At 46.0% G+C, this 27,069-nt stretch overlaps 1 protein-coding gene across 2 annotated transcripts in view; it reads right to left on the bottom strand.

Moving 5' to 3' along the window:
- FRMD5 (FERM domain containing 5) overlaps positions 1-27,069 on the bottom strand; it is a 93,093-nt gene that overhangs the window by 41,235 nt on the left and 24,789 nt on the right. For both annotated transcript variants that reach the window (XM_040414369.1, XM_040414370.1), the window contains 2 exons: positions 5,728-5,770; positions 2,172-2,250 (listed from right to left, as the gene is read on the bottom strand). In XM_040414369.1, coding sequence (XP_040270303.1) covers positions 2,172-2,250; positions 5,728-5,770 — 122 coding nt within the window. The remainder of the gene's footprint in view (positions 1-2,171; positions 2,251-5,727; positions 5,771-27,069) is intronic.

The raw sequence follows: 27,069 nt of genomic DNA, 5'->3' as shown, positions 1-27,069 counted from the left end.
AAGTCAATTCATTGTATTATTTTCCCTTCTAACATGGTTATAAGGGAAATTAATAGCATTCTTAATACAGAATGCTAACTACAATGTCCATTGAGGGGTTAAAAAATAAAAATAAACTCACCTCATCCACTTGATCTTGCCACCAGTATCGTCTTCTTTCTTCTTCCTGCAGGACCTGCAAAAGGACCTGCGCTGACGTCATCGCGCTCACCACGTGGTGAGCGCGATTACGTCATCGAAGGTCCTTTTGCAGGTCCTGCAGGAAGAAGAAAGAAGACGATGCCGGCTGCGCGATCAAGTGGATGAGGTGAGTTTAATCTAATTTTTTTTTAACCCCTCAATGGACATTGTAGTTAGCATTCTGTATTAGGAATGCTATTATTTTCCCTTATAACCATGTTAGAAGGGAAAATAATAAAATCAACAGAACACCTAACCCAAACCTCTCGGTACCACATTCAGTTTTTTATCACGCGCGTGCAAAACGCATTGCACTCGTGCGGAAAAAAATGAACAATTGAATGCAATCGCAGACAAAACTGACTGAAATTGCGTGCCTACTCGCGCGGGTTTGCCGCAATGCACTCGCAACGCATCTGGACAAAATCCGTGACGCCCGTGTGAAAGAGGCCTTAGGGTACTTTCACACTAGTGTTGTTCTTTTCTGGTATTGAAATCCGGTAAAGGGTCTCAATACCGGAAAAATACGCTTATGTTTTGTCCCAAGACATTCTGAATGGAAAGCAATCCGTTCAGTATGCATCAGGATGTCTTCTGTTCCGTCCCTTCTACGGCATTTGACCGGATAAAATACCGCACCTAGCTACATTGAAATGTATTAATGCCGGATCCGGTACCAAGTGTTCCGGAAATTGCGCATCACCAGATCCGGTTTTCCGGTCTGTGCATGCGCAGTTCGTTGTAGCTTTGCCAAAATTTTATACCGGATCCGTTATTCCGGATGATACCGGAAAGACGGATCCGGTATTTCAATGAATAAGTCTACCGGGTCCGGAAAACAAATATATCCGTTTGCATACGGATTTCCGTTGCCGGAACTGCCTGCCGGATTCTAACAATGCTAGTGTGAAAGTAGCCTAAATCAGTTTATGGTTTTGGGAAGCTAATATGTATGATAACTAGAAGGAATCAGACTGATGAGGGGAGGCAGAAAATTATTAGGGATAGGAATTTGAGATATCATTGACGTTACTTCTGTCCTGAGGGCTTGGGTTATAAAAAAATTTAATGTATTTATTTTTAACTACATTAAAAACACTTTTCCAGTAGCTAGAACAAAGCTTTAAAGAGTACCTGAGTTTTCAAAAAAGTCTGCATAACAGCTGTGCTTCATTGTATAATCATAATTGTTAAGTAATATGTCTTTTTAGGGCTTCCCTAATGTCTTCCTCAGCCATATTATTCCATTTCACTTGCACAGCTAGATACATTTCTCTCACAAGCTGTGGGTGTCAACCTTCTATGGAATCTGCCAGTTCTGTACTGTAGTGACATCACTTCCCACTATGTTTGTTTTCTTCTAGGCAGTTCAGAAAGCTGATAAGCAGGGAGAGATCAGACAGACACACAGACACTTCTCTTCACTCTGCTCTTCAAAAGCTGTGTATAGGCAGTGTCTCTATCAGGCTCGGGGCTCAGCTACCTTGTACACGCCACCATTTCCTCTCAGCCGTCTTCTGAGTCTCTGTTACCAGGGATGGATCTTGCCTGACATCAGGCAGTGGGTTGCAAATTAGGTGGAAGTGAGACCTAGTGGCCATGACTTTACAGCTTTTTTTTCAGGAGGTGGATGCAGGCAGATTTTTTAAATGAAGTGATTTAGAAATTTGCTATTTACACCATTCTCTATTAAATTAAATTAAATTATGTGAAAATTGAGTGACTCTTTAACGTGTAGACATTTTCAATAATATACTAGGATGAAGGACTGTGAGAAGGTTTTCTAATATAATAGATCAGACGTTGTTGCTCTGTTTCTTCACAGGAGCCCACTCCCACTGCTATACATGTATACAGCGTTCATTCAGAAACAACAGCTTTGGACGGCAGGAAAGAACCAGAGTCATACATCCAGGAAGGTCACAGCCTGGAAAGTCTAAAAAATCTGCACTATTATCTGACTGGATAATGAAAGTAATCATGTCACTCACCTGGTAATTTCTTCCTTCAGAGCTGCTGGATCTGGAGGATAGAACTTCACCCGAAAGCAGAGGATTAAGGGAGAGCGAGCTGGAGATGGTCATGAAATGAACATAAGGAGGTTAGTAATACAACCTGACTATCGCGTCCAACAATTATATTTTCCATCTGCTGCAGATCTATACAAATACACATTCAAGCTAAAACAGCAACAGAAGAGCAGCCATATGCGACGGGTTCTCAATGTGAACAAGACTCCACATATCTCTTCATTCATCCCCAATGCTCTAGCATCCAGTTCTAGCTTCATATATTACAGTCAGGTCCATAAATATTGGGACATCGACACAATTCTAAAATTTTTGGCTCTATACACCACCACAATGGATTTGAAATGAAACGAGCAAGATGTGCTTTAACTGCAGACTGACAGCTTTAAGGGTATTTACATCCAAATCAGGTGAACGGTGTAGGAATTACAACAGTTTGCATATGTGCCTCCCACTTGTTAAGGAACCAAAAGTAACGGGACAGAATAATGCTTCTGCAGTATGTTTTGGGTCATTGTCCATCTGCACTGTGAAGCGCCATCCAATGAGTTCTGAAGCATTTGGCTGAATATGAGCAGATAATATTGCCCGAAACACTTCAGAATTCATCCTGCTGCTTTTGTCAGCAGTCACATCATCAATACATACAAGAGAACCAGTTCCATTGGGAGCCATACATGCCCACGCCATGACACTACCACCACCATGCTTCACTGATGAGGTGGTATGCTTAGGATCATGAGCAGTTCCTTTCCTTCTCCATACTCTTCTCTTCCCATCACTCTAGTACAAGTTGATCTTGGTCTCATCTGTCCATAGGATGTTGTTCCCGAACTGTGAAGGCTTTTTTAGATGTCGTTTGGCAAACTCTAATCTGGTCTTCCTGTTTTTGAGGCTCACCAATGGTTTACATCTTGTGGTAAACCCTCTGTATTCACTCTGGTGAAGTCTTCTCTTGATTGTTGACTTTGACACACATACACCTACCTCCTAGAGCAGGCATCTCAAACTCCGGCCCTCCAGTTGTTGCAAAACTACAACTCCCAGCATGCCCGGACAGCCTACAGGTATCAGCCTACAGCAGGGCATTGTGGGAGTTGTAGTTTTACAACAGCTGGAGAGCCGGAGTTTGAGATGTCTGTCCTAGAGAGTGTTCTTGATCTGGCCAACTGTTGTGAAGGGTGTTTTCTTCACCAGGTAAATAATTCTTCGGTCATCCACCACAGTGGTTTTCCGTGGTCTTCCGGGTCTTTTGGTGTTGCTGAGCTCACCGATGCGTTCCTTCTTTTTAAGAATGTTCCAAACAGTTGTTTTGGCCACGTCTAATGTTTTTGATATCTCTTTGATAGGTTTGTTTTGTTTTTTCAGCCTAATGATGGCTTGCCTCACTGATAGTGACAGCTCTTTGGATCTCATCTTGAGAGTTGACAGCAACAGATTCCAAATGCAAATAGCACACTTGAAATGAACTCTGGACCTTTTATCTGCTCATTGTAATTGGGATAATGAGGGAATAACACACACCTGGCCATGGAACAGCTGAGAAGCCAATTGTCCCATTACTTTTGGTTCCTTAACAAGTGGGAGGCACATATGCAAACTGTTGTAATTCCTACACTGTTCACCTGATTTGGATGTAAATACCCTCAAATTAAAGCTGACAGTCTGCAGTTAAAGCACATCTTGTTCATATAATTTCAAATCCATTGTGGTGGTGTATAGAGCCAAAAATGTTACAATTGTGTCGATGTCCCAATATTTATGGACCTGACTGTACATCTACAGTAAAACCAGCTGTCTACCTAACTAATAGGTCGGTTCCCTTCATGCCACCAAAACAGCCCTAGAGCAGGGACTCCACAAACATCTAAAGGGGTCCTTTGTTATTTGTCACTGAAATGATAGCAACAGATCCAACAGTAAGTTGTGAGGTGGGGTCTCTATGGATCTGACTCATCAGATGCTCAATTGGAATTCTGATCTGGGGAATTTGGAGGCCAAATCAGTTTTGCAGTGTGACATGATACATTATCCTGCTGAAAGAGGTCACTGCCATTAGTGAATACCATTTCCATGAAGAGCTGTTTAGGTAGGTGGTACGTGTCAACGTGACATCCACATGAATCCCAGGAGCCAACGTTTTTTACAGCAGAACATTGTCTCGAGCGTCTCCACCGGCCTCCCTTCTTCCAATAGTGCATCCTAGTCTCATCTCTTCCCCAGGTAAGTAACGCACAAGCACACAGACATCCCGATGAGGTAAAAGTAAATATGATTCATCAGACCAGACGGCATTGTGATGCTCACCTGCCCATTGTAGGTGCTTGGGGCTATGGACAGAGTCCAGCATGGACACTCTGACCTGCAGCTCCTCAGCCCCATATGCATCAAGCTGAGATGCATTCTGTATTGACACCTTTCTATCATACCCAATGGTAAATTTTGGCAGCAATTTGTGCTCTATAAGAGCTGTTCTGTGGCACCAGATGGGAAAACCTGTGCTTCCCACCTTACATGAAACATTTTTGATAGGTACTAACTACTGCATACCAGGAATACGTAAAGGACCTGCAATTTTACTGATGCTCAGACTCGGTCATCTAGCCATCACAATTTGGTCTTTCAAGGGGTTTATCGGTCTATTTATATTGATGGCCTATCCTCAGGATAGGCCATCAATATGTGATTGTCAGGGGTCAGACACCACACCCCTATCAATCAGCTCTTCTGCAGTAGCTCTAGCATGGAAGAAGATGCCAGAACTACACAGCTCCATCCATTGTTGTAGTGGTCGGAGTTGGTAAGTGGAAGTGGAGCATTGCTGCAGTAACCAGCTCTGTACTCTGGACAAAGCTGTAGCTCCAGAGCTGGATCTACTACAGAACAGCTGATGCCCATTTTTCCTGCTTCTAACATGAATTTAAAGCTCACGTCATAATTCAGAGATAATTAAGGGCTGTCAGAGAGCTCAGTGTAAGGCCTTATGCACACGACCGTATTTTCAGTACGCATCCGATCATCATTTTTTGTGGATCAAATACGGAACCATTCATTCCTATGGGGTCGGAAGAAAATGCTGACAGCACACGGATGTGGCCGTGCAGCAAGTTATAGAACATGTTCTATTCTTGTCTGTTTTGTGACCAATGGGCCCAGGAAAAAATATGGGATACACATGGACCCCAGAACAGACAGGGTTGTGGGCAGGAGACCTAAACGAGCTCTCCTGCTCGGACCTCCCATCCCATGTAGCTGCCCTCCTCTGGGGTCCTGGACTTCACAGCACCAATATTTGGGCAAACAACAAGGTCTGCATGGAGTTTGTATGTTCTCCCCATATTTGTCTGTGCTTCCCCCACACTCCAAAGAACTTAGATTGTGATCATGTAGAATATGTCAGCGAGTATAATACAAGGGAGTATAATAAATAAAATATAGTAAGACAGCAATGAATGCTTTCTACAATGTACCAGGCACATACACACACAAATTGACCATCAAGTGCATTCTACGTTACCTCTCATTTGTTTGGCAATCCCTTTAGTAAACTCCAGCCAATGCTAAAATAAGAGAAAAAAGAATAGAGTCAAATCTAGACCACAGCTTTCATATTCCACCACAACATCCAGAATTACTGATAGGTGGCGCAAAATTTGTGCAAGTTCATTGAAGTCATCCCACTTCTTTCGCCTGGAGCCGCATTGTGATAGAAGTTAAGTTATGTGATAAAAGCTGTGTGACATCTATATGCAGGAATGGACTGGGACAATAAAGTGGCCCTGGACTTCAGCCAGACCGGCCCACTTTATTTTTCCACAGATCCCCCCCATAACAGTCATCCACAGATCCCCCCATAATAGTGTCATCCACAGATCCCCCCATAACAGTGTCATCCACAGATCCCCTCCATAACAGTGTCATCCACAGATCCCCCTCCATAATGGTGCCATCCACAGATCCCCCCCATAAGTCTCATCCACAGACCCCCCCCCCATAAGTGTCATCCACATGACAGACCCCCCCCCATAACAGTGCCTGCCATCCACGGATCCCCCTCCCTATAACAGTGCCGTCATCCATAGATCCCCCTCCCCGCCACTCACAGTAGTATACATTAATAAATCGGTATCCTGGCTGCAGGCTGCAGACAGTAACTTTAATTTTAACACAGCGCTCATCTCTTTACTACCTTACATTCAGCTCCCGCCTCCAGCCTCCAGTAACAAGTGCGGGCGGCAGCGCTCACTCACTGACGTCACGCGCCTGCGCCGCCTAGTGGGAGGAGCAGGCGTGTGACGTCAGTGAGTGAGCGCCGCCCCCACACTGCCTGCTGTTACTGGAGCTTTACCCCCCTGATGGCGGCCCTGGCCGGCCCATAATTCGATCGGCCCACCGGGATTCTCCCGGTACTCCCGATGGCCAGTCCATCGCTGTCTATATGACGGCCTTTGTCCCCATACATATCTGCAGTGCCTGAGATGCTCCTGCAATAATTCAGTGACTGCTGCAGCGCAGAAACATGGTGCAGTCCAGTGTGAGCTCGTAAGGCAGCAGATCTGGATGGACAAGACTCATCATCAAGTCTTCAAACATAACTCTGGACAACAAATGAAAATTCAAATTTCCTCAAGTTAGGGTCAAATTTCCTTGGGTCCCAAAATGACTAGGATGAAGGCAAATCAACACGTAGAAAGGCTAGGTAAAGGAAATAGGTAAAGACTTCCAAAAAGGTACTCAACCCCTTTACGACTGCCATACGGCTATATACAGTGGATATAAAAAGTCTACACACCCCTGTTAAAATGTCAGGTTTCTGTGATGTAAAAAAATGAGACAAAGATAAATAATTTCAGAACTTTTTTCCACCTTTGATGTGACCTATAAACTGTACAACTCAATTGAAAAACAAACTGAAATTTTTAGGGTAGAGGGAAGAAAAAATATAAAAATAAAATAATATGGTTGCATAAGTGTGCACACCCTTAAACTAATACTTTGTTGAAGCATCTTTTGATTTTATTACAGCACTCAGTCTTTTTGGGTATGAGTCTATCAGCATGGCACATTTTGACTTGCCAAGATTTGCCCACTCTTCTTTGCAAAAACACTCCAAATCTGTCAGATTGCGAGGACTGTGCACAGCCCTCTTCAGATCACCCCACAGATTTTCAATCGGATTCAGGTCTGTGCTCTGGCTGGGCCTCTCCAAAACTTTAATCTTCTTCTGGTGAAGCCATTCCTTTGTTGATTTGGATGTATACTTTGGGTCATTGTCATGCTGAAAGATAAAGTTCCTCTTCATGTTCAGCTTTCTAGCAGAAGCCTGAAGGTTTTGTGCCAATATTGACTGGTATTTGGAACTGTTCATAATTCCCTCTAGCTTAACTAAGGCCCCAGTTCCAGCTGAAGAAAAACAGCCCCTTGGGATGATGCTGCCACTACCATGCTTCACTGTGGGGATGGGGTTCTTTTGGTGATGTGCAGTGTTGTTTTTGCGCCAAACATATCTTTTGGAATTATGGCCAAAAAGTTCAACCCTGGTTTCATCAGACCATAACACCTTTTCTTACATGCTTTTGGAAGTCTTCAGATGTGTTTTTGCTAAATGTAGCCTGGCTTGGATGTTTTTCTTCGTAAGAAAAGGCTTTCGTCTTGCCAGTCTACCCCATAGCCCAAACATATGAAGAATACGGGAGATTGTTGTCACATGTACCACACAGCCAGTACTTGCCAGATATTTCTGCAGCTCCTTTAATGTTGCTGTAGGCCTCTTGGTAGCCTCCCAGACCAGTTTTCTTCTCGTCTTTTCAACAATTTTGGAGGGACGTCCAGTTCTTGGTAATGTCACTGTAGTGCCACATTTTCTCCACTTGAGGATGACTGTCTTCACTGTGTTCCATGGTATATCTAATGCCTTGGAAATTATTTTGTACCCTTCTCCTGACTGATACCTTTTAACAATGAGATCCCTCTGATATTTTGGAAGCTCTCTGTGGACCATGGCTTTTGCTGTGGGATGCGACTAAGAACATTTCAGGAAAGATCAACTAGAGCAGCTGAACTTTATTTGGGGTTAATCAGAGGCACTTTAAATGATGGCAGGTGTATGCTGACTCCTTATTAACATGATTTTGAATGTGATTGCTTAATTCTGAACACAGCTACATCCCCAGTTATAAGAGGGTGTGCACACTTATGCAACCACATTATTTTAATTTATTTGTTTTGTTTTCTTCCCTCCACCTAAAAGATTTCAGTTTGTTTTCAATTGAGTTGTACAGTTTATAGGTCACATTAAAGGTGGAAGAAGTTCTGAAATGATTTATCTGTCTAATTTTTTTACAGCACAGAAACCTGACATTTTAACAGGGGTGTGTAGACTTTTTATATCCACTGTATATAGCCGTATGGCAGTCGTGAAGGTGCATATAGCACGTATATATAAACATCATGGCAGCTTTTTAATCCAAGCGCTGCAAAACGCTTGGTTTAAAGCTTCTGCCCCTGCACTGCCGCTGTCAGGGACAGTTCAGAGTCCGGTAATGCCGGCAAGGAACCATTTAGAGTGGTCCCTTGCCGGGGATCGCTCCGATTGGTTAGTCTGTGGAGACTAACCAATCAGATCGCGGCAGTGTAAAAATGCCGGTTTCAGGCTCTGATCTGCACTCTGCAGATCAGAGCCTGAAATCAGGCATTAGCTGATCAGTGCCCCCAATATGTGCCCATCAATTAGCCCTCTTCCCGATCTGTGCCCTTATAAGCACGCCCTAATGCCTCCTGCCTCCCCCATCTGCCCTATCAGTGCCTGCAACCTATCTGCTTTCCTCCTTCGAACTCTCCAGCCTTGCTCTGCACCTGCCTGTCCCTAGCTACAAGTTCGTTTTGCTGTTAACCCTTGATGTGTTATAGGAAAAATTATATTAAAATTAAAAATCTGCACAAAAACTGAAAATTGTAAATTTCACCTCCATTTTCCTTTAATTCTTGTGGAACACAAAGTATTAACATAGTTTGTAAAACCAGTTTTGAGCTGTGTATTTTCTAAAATGGGGTCATTTATGGGTGGTTTCTATTATGTAAGGACCTCAAAGTGACTTCGGAACTGAATTGGTCCTTGAAAAAGTCGGTTTTGAAAATTTTATAGAAAAAAATAAAAATAAGTAATTTTCAAAATGATGCCAACATCACTATCTGCCTTTAATGCGTAGAAATTCAAATTTAGAAAATTACATTTTTTTCCAAATTTTCTGTAAATTTTGGATTTTTTATAATATAAAGGTAAAAGTTATCGACTGAAATTTACCCCTAACATCAAGTATGAGATGTCATAAGAAAATCTCAGAATAGCCTGGATAAATAAAAGCATTCCAAAGTTATTAGCACATAAAGTGACACATGTCAGATTTGCTAAATTAAAGGGGTTCTGCGCTTTCATTTAAGGCTGGGTTCACACGAGCGTGTCCGGATTAGTTCCGGATGCGTGCCAGTGTGTTGCGGCAAACCCGCGCGAGTAGGTACGCAATTGCAGTCAGTTTTGACTGCGATTGCGTTCCGTTGTTCAGTTTTTATCGTGCGTGTGCAATGTGTTTTGCACGCGCGTGATAAAAAACCGACTGTGGTACCCAGACCCGAACTTCTTCACAGAAGTTCAGGTTTGGGTTCGGTGTTGTGTAGATGTTATTATTTTCCCTTATAACATGGTTATAAGGGAAAATAATAGCATTCTGAAAACAGAATGCATAGTAAGTGATCAGTTGAGGGTTAAAAAAAATAAAAAAAATTAACTCACCTTCTCCGTTTGTTCGCTTAAGTCCCGGTCTCTTCTTTACTTCTCAAAAGATGAACTATGGGCTAAAGGACCTTTGATGACGTAAGATCACATGCTCCAATCACATGGTCCATCACCGCGGTGATGGACCATGTGATTGGAGCATGTGATCTTACGTCATCAAAGGTCCTTTAGCCCATAGTTCATCTTTTTAAAGAACTAAAGACCGGGAGAACTACGCGAACAAGAGGACAAGGTGAGTTAATTTTTTTTATTTTTTAACCCTCAATTGACCTTCTACTAAGCATTCTGTATTCAGAATGCTATTATTTTCCCTTATAACCATGTTATAAGGGAAAATAATACAGTGTATAGACAGTCACCTAGCAACCGTGCGTGAAAATCGCACCGCATCCGCACTTGCTTGCGGATGCATGCGATTTTCACGCAACCCCATTCACTTCTATGGGGCCTGCGTTGCGTGAAAAACGCAGAATATAGAGCATGCTGCGATTTTCACGCAACGCATAAGTGATGCGTGAAAATCATCGCTCATCTGAACAGCCCCATTGAAATGAATGGGTCCAGATTCAGTGCGGGTGCAATGCGTTCACCTACCGCATTGCACCCGCGCGGAAATCTCGCCCGTGTGAACGCAGCCTAACTGATGATCTATCCTCTGGATAGATCATCAGCTTCTGATCGGCGGGGGTCCGACACCCGGGACCCCCGCCGATCAGCTGTTTAAGAAGGCAGCGGCGCTCCAGCAGCGCCACGGCCTTCTCACTGTTTACCGCCGGCCCACTGACGTCACGACTAGTATCAACTAGCATGGGCGCGGCTAAGCTTCATTCAAGTGAGCAGAGCTTAGCCCCGCCCACGCTAGTTGATACTAGTCGTGACGTCAGTGGGCCGGCGGTAAACAATGAGAAGGCCGCGGCGCTGCTGGAGCGCCGCTGCCTTCTCAAACAGCTGATCGGCAGGGGTCCCGGGTGTCGGACCCCCGCCTATCAAAAGCTGATTATCTATCCAGAGGATAGATCATCAGTTAAATGAAAGTGCAGAACCCCTTTAAGCCTGGTCACAAAGGTGAAAAATGGCTTGGCCTTGAAAGGGTTAACATTAATGTACGGTATATACTGCACTATATACACAGACATCCTGATTAGGGATGAGCGAATCGACTTCGGATGAAACATCCAAAGTCGATTCGCATAATACTTTGTTTGAATATTGTACGGAGCAAGCACTCCGTACAGTATAGGCCTCCTGCACACGACCGTATGGCTTTTTCAGTGTTTTGCAATCCGCTTTAAATGGATCCGTTGTTCCGTTTTTTTTTTTCCGTTCTGTTTTTTTCTGTATGGCATATACAGTAATTACATAGAAAAAAATTTGGCTGGGCATAAAATTTTCAATAGATGGTTCCGCAAAAACGGAACGGATACGGAAGACATACGGATGCATTTCTGTATGTGTTCCATTTTTGCGGACCCATTGACTTGAATGGAGCCACGGAACGTCATTTGCGGGCAATAATAGGACATGTTCTATCTTTTAGGGTCCATTCACACGTCCACAATTTTGTTCCGCATTCCAGACGCATTCATTTCTATGGGGCAGCACGATGTGCTGCCCGGATCCGAAATTGCGGATCCGCACTTCCGGGTCCGCAATTCCTATCCCGAAAAAAATAGAACATGTCCTATTCTTGTCCGCAATTGCGGACAAGAAAAGGCATTTTCTATGAGAATGCCGGCAATGTGTGGTCCGCAAAATGCGGAACGCACATCGCTGATGTCCGTGTTTTGCGGATCCACGTATCCGCAAAACACACACGGACGTGTGAATGGACCCTCAACGGAACGGAAAAACGGAAACGGAATGCATACGGAGGACATTCAGTTTTTTTTGCGGAACCATTGAAATGAATAGTTCCGTATACGGACCGTATACGGAACGCATAAAACGGTCCGTAAAGGCCTCATGCACACGACCGTGCTGTTTCCGCGAATCCGCCAAAAAACAGAAGCCGCCCGTGTTGCCTTCCGCAATTTGCGGAACGGGCGTCGGCAATATAAATGCCTATACTTGTCCGCAAAGCGCGGACAAGAATAGGACATGTTATATTTTTTTTAGCGGGGCCGCGGAATGGAGCCACGGATGTGGACAGCACACGGAGTGCTGTCCGCATCTTTTGCGGCCCCATTGAAGTGAATGGGTCCGCATCCGAGCCGCGGCTCAGATGCGGACACAAACAACGGTCATGTGCATGAGGCCTAAACGGAAAAAAAATTGAATGTATTGGCTCCTATGAGCCAAAGTTATTACCTCGCATAATAACTTCATAAATTAATTTCTACTGTAAAAAAAACATTTCCCGAACTCGGGTTCGGTTTCATACGAAGTCGGTTCGCTCATCCTAATAAATAAGACTGTGAAAGAATGACCACTAAAACTATAGTGACACCTAGTGGCCAAACATGACTGTGTCTGACTGTGACCACATTTTTATCCTTTCTTGTCCCATTAAGACAACTTATCCCCTATCCACAGTCTGATCGTGGGGGACCAGCCACCGGGGCCCCGCCAAACATGAGAATGTTGGATATCCTGTAGATAGGGGATAAGTTGTCTAATGGGACAACCCTTTTAAGTCAATGTGAAGACATTGAAGATTTAGCAAAGCTGGTGTAAAGAAAAACTGGCTTAGTTGCCCATAGCAACCAATCAGATCCCATCTTTCATTTTCCAAAGGAGCTCTGAAAAATGAAAGGTGGACTCTGATTGGTTGCTATGGGCAACTAAGCCAGTTTTCCTTTACACCAGTTTTGATAAATCTCCCCCAATTTTATTATGCTACCTTTATAAGCTGACGATATACAAGCATTCTGTTTAATGGTCTGAAATCAGGAATAGCTACAAAGAAGAACTTTTCTGCATCACATTTGTATCCCAGATGTATCTAGTCCATATCGTAGAGATACACAGACATTCACACAATCCCTGTAATATTTCTGGAGACATTTTCAGTTAACCAGTCCCTCCTCGGTAGAAAGGTTCCTTGACAATAAGATGATCACAAAGTGTCCCCCTGCTGGGGGGATTAGCTATAATCTGTGAGGAAACCTGACAGCGAGTACTCACTCCTGCACACGACCGTTGTTGTGTTCCGATCCGCAAAATGGGGTTCCGTTGTTCCGTGATCCGTTTCCGTTTTTGTTTCCGTGTGTCTTCCTTTATTTTTGGAGGACCACCAGACATAAAGGAATGTAAAAAAAAAGTCTAAGACAGGTTTGCCATGCAAATCATAGGAATAAAACGGACGCGGACGCACGGACGTGGATGACATTCTTGTGTGCCTCCGCGTTTTTTAGCGGTCCCATTGACTTGAATGGGTCCGCGAACCGTTTTCGGTGGAAATAATAGGACAGGTTATATTTTTTTGACGGACTGGAACCACGGATCACGGACGCGGATGGCAAACGGTGCACTATCCGCATTTTCAACGGCTCCATAGAAATGAATGGGTCCGCACCTGAAACGCTAAAATCGGCGGAACGGACGCGGAAGCAAACAATGGTCCTGCATGCAGAACTTTTGTCTCTGCTCCAAAATAATCTTCTGAGCGGTCACCTAACGGACCCCATTATAGTCTATGGGGTCCGTAGGCTCCGTTCGGCTCAGTTATGTGCCGAATCCGTCCTTTCCATTCTCCTGCTCCTATAACGGAGCAGGAGAACAGAAAGGCTGAACGCTGATGTGAACTCAGCCTAAGGCCTCATGCACATGACCGTGCCGTTTTTTGCTGTCCGCAAACCGCGGATCCGCAAAAAACGGAAGCCCCCCGTGTGCCTTCCACAATTTGCGGAATGGAACGGGCGGCCCATTGTAGAAATGCTTATTCTTGTCCGCAAAGCGCACAAGAATAGGACATGTTATATTTTTTTTGTGGGGCCACGGAACGGAGCAACGGATGTGGACTGCACACGGAGTGCTGTCCGCATCTTTTGCGGCCCCATTGAAGTGAATGGGTCCGCATCCGGGCCGCAAAAACTACGGCTCAGAAGCGGACCAGAAAAACGGTCGTGTGCATGAGGCCTAAGGGCCTCTTGCACACGACCATATAACTTTTTCAATATTTTGCGGTCCGTAAAAAACGGATCCGCAAAAAATACGGATGACGTTCGTGTGCATTCCGTTTTTTGCTGAACGGAAGAGCTGGCCCCTGATAGAACAGTACTATCCTTGTCCGTTATGCGGACAATAATAGGACATGTTCTCTCTTTGAACGGAATGGAAAAACGGAAATACGGGAACGGAAGTCATACAGAGTACATTCCGTTTTTTTTTGTGGATCCATTGAAATTAATGGTCCGTATACGGTCCGTATACGGAACGCAAGAAACGGAAAAAAAAAAAACGTTTGTGAGCAAGAGGCCAGCAGTGCTGACACGAAGAAAATAAAGCGTTACCGGTTGTCCACATCAACGAGCTCTCTGTGTCATACAGCAGCAGTCCCCAAGCACCAGGCGGTAGATCTTCTGGTAGTGGTCCGTGGGGAGCAACGAAGTTGAACGGCGGAGACGGGAACTATTGGATCCTGTGCCCCACCGTTTAGCCTCATAGGATGAAGGCCGGTGGGCCTCAGGCCTATGTGGCAGTGCTAAGGTGTAGGCTGGTCATGATGACATCATCACGACGTCCTGCGCCAGGTCACAGTGGGCGTGACAAACTCATCACTCCACCAGAGACCCGGCTCAGGAGGTCACATTGATGTCCGCAGGGAGCCTGGTGGGGAAGCAGGTAGAGGCCTGCATCGCAGACCGCCAGAGGGTGGTGAGTATTTTGTTTTTTCAGGTTCTTTTGAGTCAACACTAATGGGGTCACTAAGAAGGAGGAGTTAATGCATTATTTACTGAGGGGCACTATATGTAAAGAGGCGCTACTGGGGGAGGGGGTCATATTTAAAAAAAAAACACTACATGTGAAGACAGCACTACTGGGGTACTTTATATGTAAAGAGGCCGTTAATGAGAGGCATTATATTTATTTATTTTCCACACTTATATAGTGCTGACATGTTCTGTAGCGCTAAACAGATATTATCATCACACTCCAATGGAGCTCACAATCTTTCCCTATCAGTATGTCTCAGAGGACCACCACGCAAGCACAGGGAGAACATACAAACTCCATGCAGATGTTGTCCTTGGTTGGATTTGAACCTAGGACCCCAGCGCTGCAAGGCACCAGTGCTGCCCCTGTTATATGTGAAGAGGGCACTACTGGGGGTATTATATGTGAAGAGGGCACTACTGGGGGTATTATATGTGAAGAGGGCACTACTAGTTGGGGCATTATATCTACTGGGGCGTAAACGAGGATGATTACTAAATAGGGACATAAAAGGAGGCATTAATACTAAACTGGTGTCTTCAATTATACAGAAAGAAGCTGTGGTCAGGAGACATCACCAGAGTGATCTGTGCAGGACTGAGAAAAAGGAAAGACTCCAGCCAGAGGAGACATCACCTGTAAGTCTCTGAGTGGGGGCCTAAACTGTGTGTTTTGCTATGTGCATAACTCCACTCCATCCCCACCGCCACTCGCCCTCACTGGTCCACGGGAAAATTATTTTGTGTGAAACTGGTCCCTGCTACAAAAATGGTTGGGACTAATGTTATACAGGACACGTCCTCCATAGCAAAAGATACGTCTTGACAAGAGAATCTTTAACAGGACCTCCCTCTAATTCCCTAATAGGGTATATGAAATCTGTTCTCTAAACTAGATAACCCCTTTAATAATAGTATTCATCTAGTACACTGTGGGTTAACAAATAATACCCTTGATGGTCTAGGATGGTTCAGTTATAACAATCTGGTGGTCTTGGGATTTAGGCAGGAAGAAATAATAAAGCTGCGGTTCTTTTTATTGGTTGATTTGAAATCTCTGGTGGCCAGGGTGGTTTATGGGTTAAAAATACCAATATCATTGGTAGTCTGGGGTTAAAGGGGTTTTCCAGCATCTCCTCAGTTTTTAGTTAACCCCTTTATTGTGTTAAACATTAAAGAATGGAAGAATCATACTTACCTGGTCCCCGATGCTAAGGTCCTACGCCCTGGCTGCGTTCGGCGATCTTCTGGACCCAGGCTTGTTTACTTACAGACAGGGTCACAGGCACTGCTCCTGCAGCCAATGAATGGTCTCAGCAGTGATAAGTCCCCAAATGGCACATAGCCAATCAAAAGTTGCAGCGGCGCATGTGACCTTGTGGAAGTACACAAGCCTAAGGTTGGAAGATCACAAATGCAACCAGGCAGCAGGACCGGAGCGGGACCAGGTGAGTATGATTCTTTCATTACGTCAAACACCATAGACGGACCAACTAAAAAGCAAGAAAACAAATTTTCATGGTGGACTTTTAAAAATATTTCGTTTTCTCGGCACTGCAACAAAAAGTGACCAGACTGGGTCTCTGTGCTCTGTGTCAGCGCAGGCCACTAGCCCCTGACTGCATTTACAGGGGAAGATAGCAGTAGCTTCCTGCACTGGAGCATGTGTAAAGGCTGGGCTACATGACAACTTTATTGGATCTAATGATAGGTAATGGTGCCGCTGTACAACGTGCTGCCACTGTGAGGCGACACTCGCAAAAAATATATTTTCTGATGTCTGTGTTCATTTTAACTGTTTGTGCCACTTTTTTTTTATTAATGAATTCATTTCTCCAGGTCAGATTGACGTGACTGATTAGCAGTGTTGTACAGTAGCAGCAAAGTGTTTGAGTTTTTAGTAATGCTCATTCACGTGGCAGAAAAAAATCCACAGCAGAAACTGACCTGTGGTGCGGAATGTAAATCTGTAGCATGTCAATTTATACCATGGATTTCTTCACAGATCTCACTCTTTCCAAGGCCTCTTTCCTCACTTCAATGGGTCCGCAAATCTGGAGATGCGGAATGGTGCCGAACGGAAGCACAGAACGGAACCACTACGGAGTGCTTCCGTGGGGTTTCATCCGTACTTCCATTCCGCAAAAAGATAGAACATGTCCTATCTTTTTGCGGAACGGACAGATTGCGGACCCATTCAAGTGAATGGGTCCGCGATCCGCTGCAGCTGCCCCACGGACTGTGCTTGTTAATTGCAGCCCGCATTTTGCAGGCCGCAGCACGACCACGGGCGCACACGCCCCGGGGGAAAGAGGCCCAATGCAAAGAATGTCCGTTCGTTTTATTTGCGGATAGGATGCGGACCTATTCATTTCAATGGGTCCGCAAAAAATGCGGACAGCACCCTGTGTGCTGTCCGCATCAATGTGTCCGTTCCGTAGCCCCAGAAAAAAAATAGAACATGTCCTATTCTTGTCCGTTTTAGGCATTGTTACAATGGATCCGCAAAAAAAAAAATGGATGGCATACGGAACTCATCCGTTTTATTTTTTTTGCGGATCCGCAATTTGCTGACCGCAAAACACGTATGGTCGTGTGCATGTAGCCTTAGGCCCCTTTCACACGGACGAGTATTACGCGCGGATGCGATGAGTGAGTTGAACGCATTGCACCCGCACTGAATCCCGACCCATTCATTTCTATGGGGCTGTTCACACGAGCGGTGATTTTCCCGCATCACTTGTGCGTTGCGTGAAAATCTCAGCATGCTCTATTTTGTGCGTTTTTCACGTAACGCAGGCCCCATAGAAATGAATGGGGTTGCGTGAAAATCGCAAGCATCCGCAAGCAAGTGCGGATGCGGTGCCATTTTCACGCACGGTTGCTAGGAGACGATCGGGATGGAGACCCGATCATTATTATTTTCCCTTATAACATGGTTATAAGGGAAAATAATAGCATTCTGAATACAGAATGCATAGTACAATAGGGCTGGAGGGGTTAAAAAATAAATAAATAATAATTTAACTCACCTTAATCCACTTGATCGCACAGCCGGCATCTTTTCTGTCTTCTTTCTTTGCTGTGTGCAGGAACAGGACCTGTGGTGACGTCACTCCGGTCATCACATGATCCATCACATGATCTTTTACCATGGTGATGGATCATGTGATGGACCATGTGATAACCGGAGTGATGTCACCACAGGTCCTGTTCCTGCACACAGCAAAGAAAGAAGACAGAATCGATGCCGGCTGCGCGATCAAGTGGATTAAGGTGAGTTAAATTTTTTTTTTTTTAACCCCTCCAGCGCTATTTTACTATGCATTCTGTATTCAGAATGCTATTATTTTCCCTTATAACCATGTTATAAGGGAAAATAATACAATCTACAGAACACCTAACCCAAACATCCGCGATTTTTCTCACGCGCGTGCAAAACGCATTACAATGTTTTGCACTCGCGCGGAAAAATCGCGCAACGTACCCGCACCTTTTCCCGCAACGCCCGTCTGAAAGAGGCCTTAATGTTTTTTTTTGCTGCAGATAACAAGCAGAAACACAGCAAATTTTCTCCTGCAGAGAATCTGCAGCTAATCAGTCACGTGTGAACTCAGACTTAAGGCCTCATGCACACGACCGTACCGTTTTTTGCGGTCCGCAAATTCCAGATCCGCAAAACACGGAAGCCGCCCTTGTGCCTTCCGCAATTTATGGAACGGAACAGGCGGCCCATTGTAGAAATGTCTATTCTTGTCTGCAAAACGGACAAGAAAAGGACATGTTATATTTTTTTTTGCGGGGCTACGTAACGGAGCAACGGATGCGAACAGCACACAGAGTGCTGTCCGCATCTTTTGCGGCCCCATTGAAGTGAATAGGTCTGCACCCGAGCCGCAAAAACTGTGGCTCGGATGCGGACCAGAACAACGGTCGTGTGTATGAGGCCTAAGCCTCATGCAGACGTCCGTGGAACACGGTCCGTGAGATACCGGACTGGCATTGCAGAAGCGCACGGCGTCATAGCAACCAATGACGCTGTGCGCTCTTGCAATGCCAGTCCGGTATCTCACGGACCGTGTTCCACGGACGTCTGCATGAGGCTTTAAAGGGGTATTCCATTTGTTAAAAGTTATCCCCTGCCCCCCAGGATAGGAGATAAATATCAGGTCGGTGGGGGTCCTACTGCTGAAATCCCCACGGATCATGAGAACGGGTACCCCAAAATGAACGGAGTGGCAGGTCGGCCATGCGCACTGATAGTTCCGGAAATAGCTGAGCACTGTACTCGGCTATCTCCGGAACTCCCATAGGGATGAATGGAGCAGAAGTGCACATGCCCAACCTGCTGCTCCGTTCATTTAGGGGGGCTCTGAGGGGTACAGTGCACTCGTTCTCGTGATCTAATATTTATTCCCTATCCTGTGGTTAATGGATAACTGTAATACCCCTATTAAAGCAGCTTTCCCTTGCACTAGTCACTACCTCTCTCCCGCACTCTGGGGCAGGTATGTCATCAGACATGTTAGCAGTAAGGCTGAGTTCACACGGGCGTCACGTTTTGGCTCAGGATGCGTTAAGGGTGTATTGCGGCAAACCCGCGCGAGTAGGTACCCAATTGCAGTCAGTTTTGACTGCGATTGCGTTCCGTTGTTCAGTTTTTATCGCGCGAGTGCAATGCGTTTTGCACGCGCGTGATAAAAAACTGACTGTGGTACCCAGACCCGAACTTCTTCACTGAAGTTCAGGTTTGGGTTCAAGGTTGTGTAGATGTAATTATTTTCCCTTATAACATGTTATAAGGGAAAATAATAGCATTCTTTAATACAGGATGCTTAGTAGAAGGTCAATTGAGGGTTAAAAAATTTAAAAAAATTAACTCACCTTCTCCTCTTGATCGCGTAGTTGCCGATCTCCTTACTTCTTTAATCATGAGCTTCCGGCTAAAGGACCTGTGGTGACGTCAAATCACATGGTCCAATCACATGGTCCATGCAACTACACGATCAAGTGGACTCTGTGAGTTATTTATTTATTTATTTTTAACCCCTCCATCACTATTGTACTATGCATTCTGTATTCAGAATGCTATTATTTTCCCTTATAACCATGTTATAAGGGAAAATAATACAGATCGGGTCCCCAGCCCGATCGTCACCTAGCAACCATGCGTGAAAATCGCACCGCATCCGCACTTGCTTGTGGATGCTTGCGATTTTCACGCGGCCCCATTCACTTCTATAGGGCACGCGTTGCGTGAAAAACACAGAATATAGAGCATGCTGCGATTTTCACGCAACGCACAAGTGATGCGTGAAAATCACCGCTCGTGTGCACAGCCCCATAGAAATTAATGGGTCAGGATTCAGTGCGGGTGCAATGCGTTCAACCCGCGTGGAATACTCGCCCGTGTGAAAGGGGCCTAAGAGGATGTGATAACTGATGTGGGTGACATCACACTTTACATTCCACTTAATTTTTTTTTCCGGCTGCATTTTAGTACAGTGGAAAAACTGTAGCGAGCAGCTGTGACATGTATGTGAATTTCAGCCACTTTTGTGCTTAGAGGACCCACAGGCGGAGGTCTTGCTGTGGCACAGGTTACTCCTTACTTCTTCTTGATAACAGAACTATAGCTGCAATAACACCCGCTGGGGGAATACCTGCTTTAGGCCTCATGCACACGCCCGTTGCCCGGCCGTGGCCGTATTGCGGCCCGCAAACAGCGAGTCCACAATATGCGGGCACCGGCTGCGTGCTCCCCGGCCGTGTGCTTCCGTGGTGTTTCTGTCCGTGCCTCTGCACCTCCAAAAAATAGAAGATGTTCTATTTTTTTGCGGTGCAGATGGATCACGGACCCATTCAAATTGCAGTCCCCAATGCACGGAACGGCCACACAACGGCCGTGTGCATGACGCCTTAACCATGTTCCACAGGTTGAGCGGGGCTATTCTTAGAATAATTGCAGATTTCTAGTTAGTGAGTGGGAGGTTCGCTAGAAATACTCAATACCTTGTACACGGCAACAATTGCATTCACTGTGACAAAAACATGGATGGATTACTTAATTCTTTTATTTTTAATCAAGGCGTCGATAGGTGGTTGTAGGGTCTACTATTATATGTTGTGACCTACATGACCATACAAAGTAAAATCTATGAATGACCTGCATAGCATGTTACCACCTACAACAAAAGTCTGACCTGTACTCAACTTATCAAACTCAATGGGAATACCCAATCCACAAATATACGGCTTTGGTATATAAGGAAGATGTACACAGTTGAGTCACATTATTATGACCACCTGCTAACATCCAGGTAGAGGGGCTTAAAATAACTCTGTAAGGTCTTAGTAGGTTGTCAGACAAGTGCTGTCTGACTGCAGTGCATCCCACTTGAAGGGGTCCGCAATCCGGAGCTGTGGTGCAGAACGGAGGCACGGATCCCCCTGGAAGCACTATGGAGTGCTTCTGTGGTGTTTCTGTCCGTGCCTCCGCACCGCAAAAAAATAGAACAGGTTGCGGACGGATCACTGACCCATTTAAGTTGAATGGGTCTCAATCCGTCCCAGTCGCCGCACGGATGTTGCCCGTGCATTGGAGACTGCAAATTGCGGTCCCTAATGCACGGAATGGCTGCACAACGGCCCTGTGCATGAGGCCTAAAGCAAGTACAATGATCAAGATGGTCCCACAGATGCTCAACTGGGTTCAAGTCTGGAGAATAAGGGGGCCAGGGTAGTACTTGGAAGTCTTGGTCATGCTCTTCCAACCAATGTTGGACATTTCTAATCGTGTAACATGCTGTAATGCTGGAAGATCTGCCCCAGGGAAGACAATCAGCAAGTGTGCATGATGTGCAAGGATGGATTCAAACCCAAATTGGTTGAGAGAGCGTTCCACATGGATGATTGGGCACAGAGAATGCCATGAAAACTAGGGATGAGCGAATCGACTTCGGATAAAACATCCGAAGTCGATTCGCATAAAACTTTGTTTCAATACTGTACGGAGTGAGCGCTAAAGTTATTTATTTCTACTGTAAAAAAGCTTGGAACCGAACCCGATTCCGGGAAATGTTTTTTTTTTTACAGTAGAAATCTATTTATGAAGTTATTACATGAGACTTCGCTAAGTAATAACTTTGGCTCATCGGAGCCAATACATTCTAATACTGTACAGAGAGCTCGCTCCGTACAGTATTGAAACAAAGTTTTATGCGAATCGACTTCGAATGTTTTATCCGAAGTCGATTCGCTCATCCCTAATGAAAACATTCCCCAGACCATAACGCTGCCCCCACCAGCTTGTGTTCTTCCAGTAATGGTTGCAGGGTGTTTGTTCTCTGTTTCTCGCTTGACACACCAACGTCCATCCATTTGATGAAGCAGAAAACGTGACCTAACGGAGAAGCCAACCCTTTGCTAATCAACAAAGGTCTATTTCCAATACTGCCACAAAAATGGAAGCCTTTTCTGCCAATACAACTACATTAATAGAAGTGAATTGACCATCCTTCTGCTTCGGAGCTCCATACACAGTAGGGTCCTCTGAACTGTCTTTTTATACACACGTCTGGTAGCCCCCTGGTTCATTTTGGCAGTGAGCTGCTCTACTGCAGCGTGTCAGTCCACCCTCATGCACATTCGCAGCTGACGTTCACCTCTCACATGAATGGTGTGTGGTGCCCTAGTTTTCCCGTCACTTATTCACAATGCTGCCATTTGTCCATTCACGATACACTTTCACCACAGCAGAGAACAGTTCACAAACTGCGCAGGTTCGAAAATACTGCCCCCTTGCCTGAAAGCCAATAATCATTAAATTTTTGCCGCTTTTACCCATGATGGTAAAGAGGGATATGTGTGCAGATAGCATTATATACACCTTATATACCCACCAAGCCAGCTCACCACACCTTATATACCCACCAAGCCAGCTCACCACCCCTTATATACCCACCAAGCCAGCTCACCACCCCTTATATAGCCACCAAGCCAGCTCACCACCCCTTATATAGCCACCAAGCCAGCTCACCACACCTTATATACCCACCAATCCAGCTCACCACCCCTTATATAGCCACCAAGTCAGCTCACCACACCTTATATACCCACCAAGCCAGCTCATCACACCTTATATACCCACCAAGCCAGCTCACCACCCCTTATATAGCCACCAAGCCAGCTCACCACCCCTTATATAGCCACCAAGCCAGCTCACCACACCTTATATACCCACCAAGCCAGCTCACCACACCTTATATAGCCACCAAGCCATCTCACCACACCTTATATATCCACCAAGTCATCTCTGCACACCTTATATACCCACCAGCCAGCTCACTACACCTTATATAGCCACCAAGCCAGCTCACCACACCTTATATAGCCACCAAGCCAGCTCATCACACCTTATATACCCACCAAGCCAGCTCATCACACCTTATATACCCACCAGCCAGCTCATCAAACCTTATATACCCACCAAGCCAGCTCACCACCCCTTATATAGCCACCAAGCCAGCTCACCACCCCTTATATAGCCACCAAGCCAGCTCACCACACCTTATATACCCACCAAGCCAGCTCACCACCCCTTATATAGCCACCAAGCCAGCTCACCACACCTTATATACCCACCAAGCCAGCTCATCACACCTTATATACCCACCAAGCCAGCTCACCACCCCTTATATAGCCACCAAGCCAGCTCACCACCCCTTATATAGCCACCAAGCCAGCTCACCACACCTTATATACCCACCAAGCCAGCTCACCACACCTTATATAGCCACCAAGCCATCTCACCACACCTTATATAGCCACCAAGCCATCTGACCACACCTTATATATCCACCAAGTCATCTCTGCACACCTTATATACCCACCAGCCAGCTCACTACACCTTATATAGCCACCAAGCCAGCTCACCACACCTTATATAGCCACCAAGCCAGCTCATCACACCTTATATACCCACCAAGCCAGCTCATCACACCTTATATACCCAGCAGCCAGCTCACCACACCTTATATACCCACCATTCAGCTCACCACACCTTATATAGCCACCAAGTCAGCTCATCACACCTTATATACCCACCAAGCCATCTCACCACACCTTATATACCCACCAGCCAGCTCACCACATGGGACTTCAGGAACTACACACTGCTGACGTCATAATGATGTGACTTAACCGTGCAGCAGAACTGCAGAGGCTTTGGTGGCAGATGACCAAAGTAATTAATGGAATATGTGGATTTTAGTGCAAAGGAAGATTAGCACGATTGTGATTATTTTGTTTGGAGAAAAGGCGGCTTATAGGGTGGCCTAATTACCTTGTAGAATTAGATCAAAGGTCAACAGCGAGACCTCTTTAATGATCCTTTAATACCCTGGTCTGTAACTACAACAGGGCGGCACTCACTATTTGTGGAAAGAAGGTTTTGCAATCAGTACATGATGATGTGCTGGTTTGTCCTCCTTGAAAAAACAAGGCCTCATGCACACGACTGTATTTTTTTGCAGTCCGCAAAACGGGGTTCCGTTTTCCCGTGATCCGTGACCGTTTTTTCGTCCGTGGGTCTTCCTTGATTTTTGGAGGATCCACGGACATGAAAAAAAAGTCGTTTTGGTGTCCGCCTGGCCGTGCGGAGCCAAACGGATCCGTCCTGAATTACAATGCAAGTCAATGGGGACGGATCCGTTTGACGTTGACACAATATGGTGCCATTTCAAACGGATCCGTCCCCATTGACTTTCAATGTAAAGTCTGGAGTCCCTTTTATACCATCGGATCAGAGTTTTCTCCAATCCGATGGTATATTTTAACTTGAAGCGTCCCCATCACCATGGGAACGCCTCTATGTTAGAATATACTGTCGGATATGAGTTAGATCGTGAAACCTCATTTCCGACAGTATATTCTAACACAGAGGCGTTCCCATGGTGATGGGGACGCTTCTAGTTAGAATATACTACAAACTGTGTACATGACTGCCCCCTGCTGCCTAGCAGCATCCGATCTCTTACAGGGGGCCGTGATCAGCACAATTAACCCCTCAGGTGCCGCACCTGAAGGGGTTAATTGTACTATCATATCCCCCTGTAAGAGATCAGGGCTGCCAGGCAGCAGGGGGCAAACCCCCCCCCCCCCCCCCAGTTTGAATATCATTGGTGGCCAGTGCGGCCCCCCCCCCTTCCTCCCTCTATTGTAATAATTCGTTGGTGGCACAGTGTGCCCCCCCCCCGCCCCCCCCCCTTCCTCCCTCTATTGTAATAATTCGTTGGTGGCACAGTGTGCACCCCCCCCCTTCCTCCCTCTATTGTAATAAATCGTTGGTGGCACAGTGTGCGCCCCCCATTGGCCCCCCCTCCCTCTATAGCATTAACAACATTGGTGGCAAGTGTGCGGCCTCCCATCTACCCCCCCCCCCCCGATCATTGGTGGCAGCGGGTTACTAGCAATAGTACAATAGTAAAAGATTCATACTTACCTGGGAGCTGCGATGTCTGTGTCCGGCCGGGAGCTCCTCCTACTGGTAAGTGACAGTTCATTTAGCAATGCGCCGCACAGACCTGTCACTTAACAGTAGGTGGAGCTCCCGGCCGGACACGAACATCGGAGCAGCCGGTAAGTATGAATCTTCTACTATTGTACTATTGCTAAGTAACCATGGCAACCAGGACTGTAGTAGCGTCCTGGTTGCCATGTAGCCCCAGCGATTAAACTGGGACTCCGATCGGAACTCCGCTGCCACCAATGATGGGGGGGGGGGGGGAGATGGGAGGCCACACACTGGCCACCAATGTTGTTAATGCTATAGAGGGAGGGTGGCCGATGGGGGGCGCACACTGTGCCACCAACGAATTATTACAATAGAGGGAGGGAGGAGGGGGGGGGGGGCGCACACTGTGCCACCAACGAATTATTACAATAGAGGGAGGGAGGGGGGGGGGGGCGCACACTGTGCCACCAACGAATTATTACAATAGAGGGGGGGGGGGGCCGCACTGGCCACCAACCTATTATTACAATAGAGGGGGGGGGGGGGGCCGCACTGGCCACCAATGATATTCAAACTGGGGGGGGGGGGGGAGGGTCTGCCCCCTGCTGCCTGGCAGCCCTGATCTCTTACAGGGGGCCGTGATCAGCACAATTAACCCCTTCAGGTGCCGCACCTGAAGGGGTTAATTGTGCTGATCACGGCCCCCTGTAAGAGATCGGGTGCTGCCAGGCAGCAGGGGGCAGTCTTGTACACAGTTTGGAGTGTATTCTAACTAGAAGCGTCCCCATCACCATGGGAACGCTTCTGTGTTAGAATATACTGTCGGTTCTGAGTTTTCACGAAGTGAAAACTCAGCTTTGAAAAAGCTTTTATGCAGACGGATCTTCGGATCCGTCTGTATAAAAACTAACCTACGGCCACGGATCACGGACACGGATGCCAATCTTGTGTGCATCCGTGTTCTTTCACGGACCCATTGACTTGAATGGGTCCGTGAACCGTTGGCCGTGAAAAAAATAGGACAGGTCATATTTTTTTCACGGCCAGGAAACACGGATCACGGATGCGGCTACAAAACGGTGCATTTTCCGATTTTTCCACGGACCCATTGAAAGTCAATGGGTCCGCGAAAAAAAACGGAAAACGGCACAACGGCCACGGGTGCACACAACGGTCGTGTGCATGAGGCCTAATTGTGCTGAATTGCTGGGTAAGTAGAAATGTATTCTCGTGTCCACTTTTGGAGTCTGGAGGGAAATTTTCCACCCAAAATAGCACCAAGAGCCATTTTCCTTGCATCACACTTGCTTTTCTCTGGACGAATAGCGTTTGCTAGGCCCAAGCACCAGGGTCATGTGTCCGGGACCTTTTTGGCCAGTGCTCGGGGTGTCTTGGGCCGACAGTGGGTACTTTCAACCATTCATGTTTTCTTAGGAGACAGATACAACTGAAATCTAGCTACTTCCCAGTGTCTAAGTATCTGACAACAGAGCCGAGGTCAGTTACCACAGTGTGACATGAGTCTTTATTGACACTGCAAAATATTAGGATAGACTAGGAAGACCTTTCTTAGGCCTCATGCACATGGCCGTTGCCGTATTGCGGTTCGCAAACAGCGGGTCCGCAATATGCGGGCACCGGCCGTGTGCTCCCCGTATCACGGATGTGGACTCATTCACT

This window comes from Bufo bufo, chromosome 1 (assembly GCF_905171765.1).
Source record: "Bufo bufo chromosome 1, aBufBuf1.1, whole genome shotgun sequence".
NCBI lineage: Eukaryota > Metazoa > Chordata > Amphibia > Anura > Bufonidae > Bufo > Bufo bufo.
The sequence above is the reverse complement of the archived record's forward strand: the minus strand, read 5'-3'. Positions and strand labels throughout refer to the sequence as shown.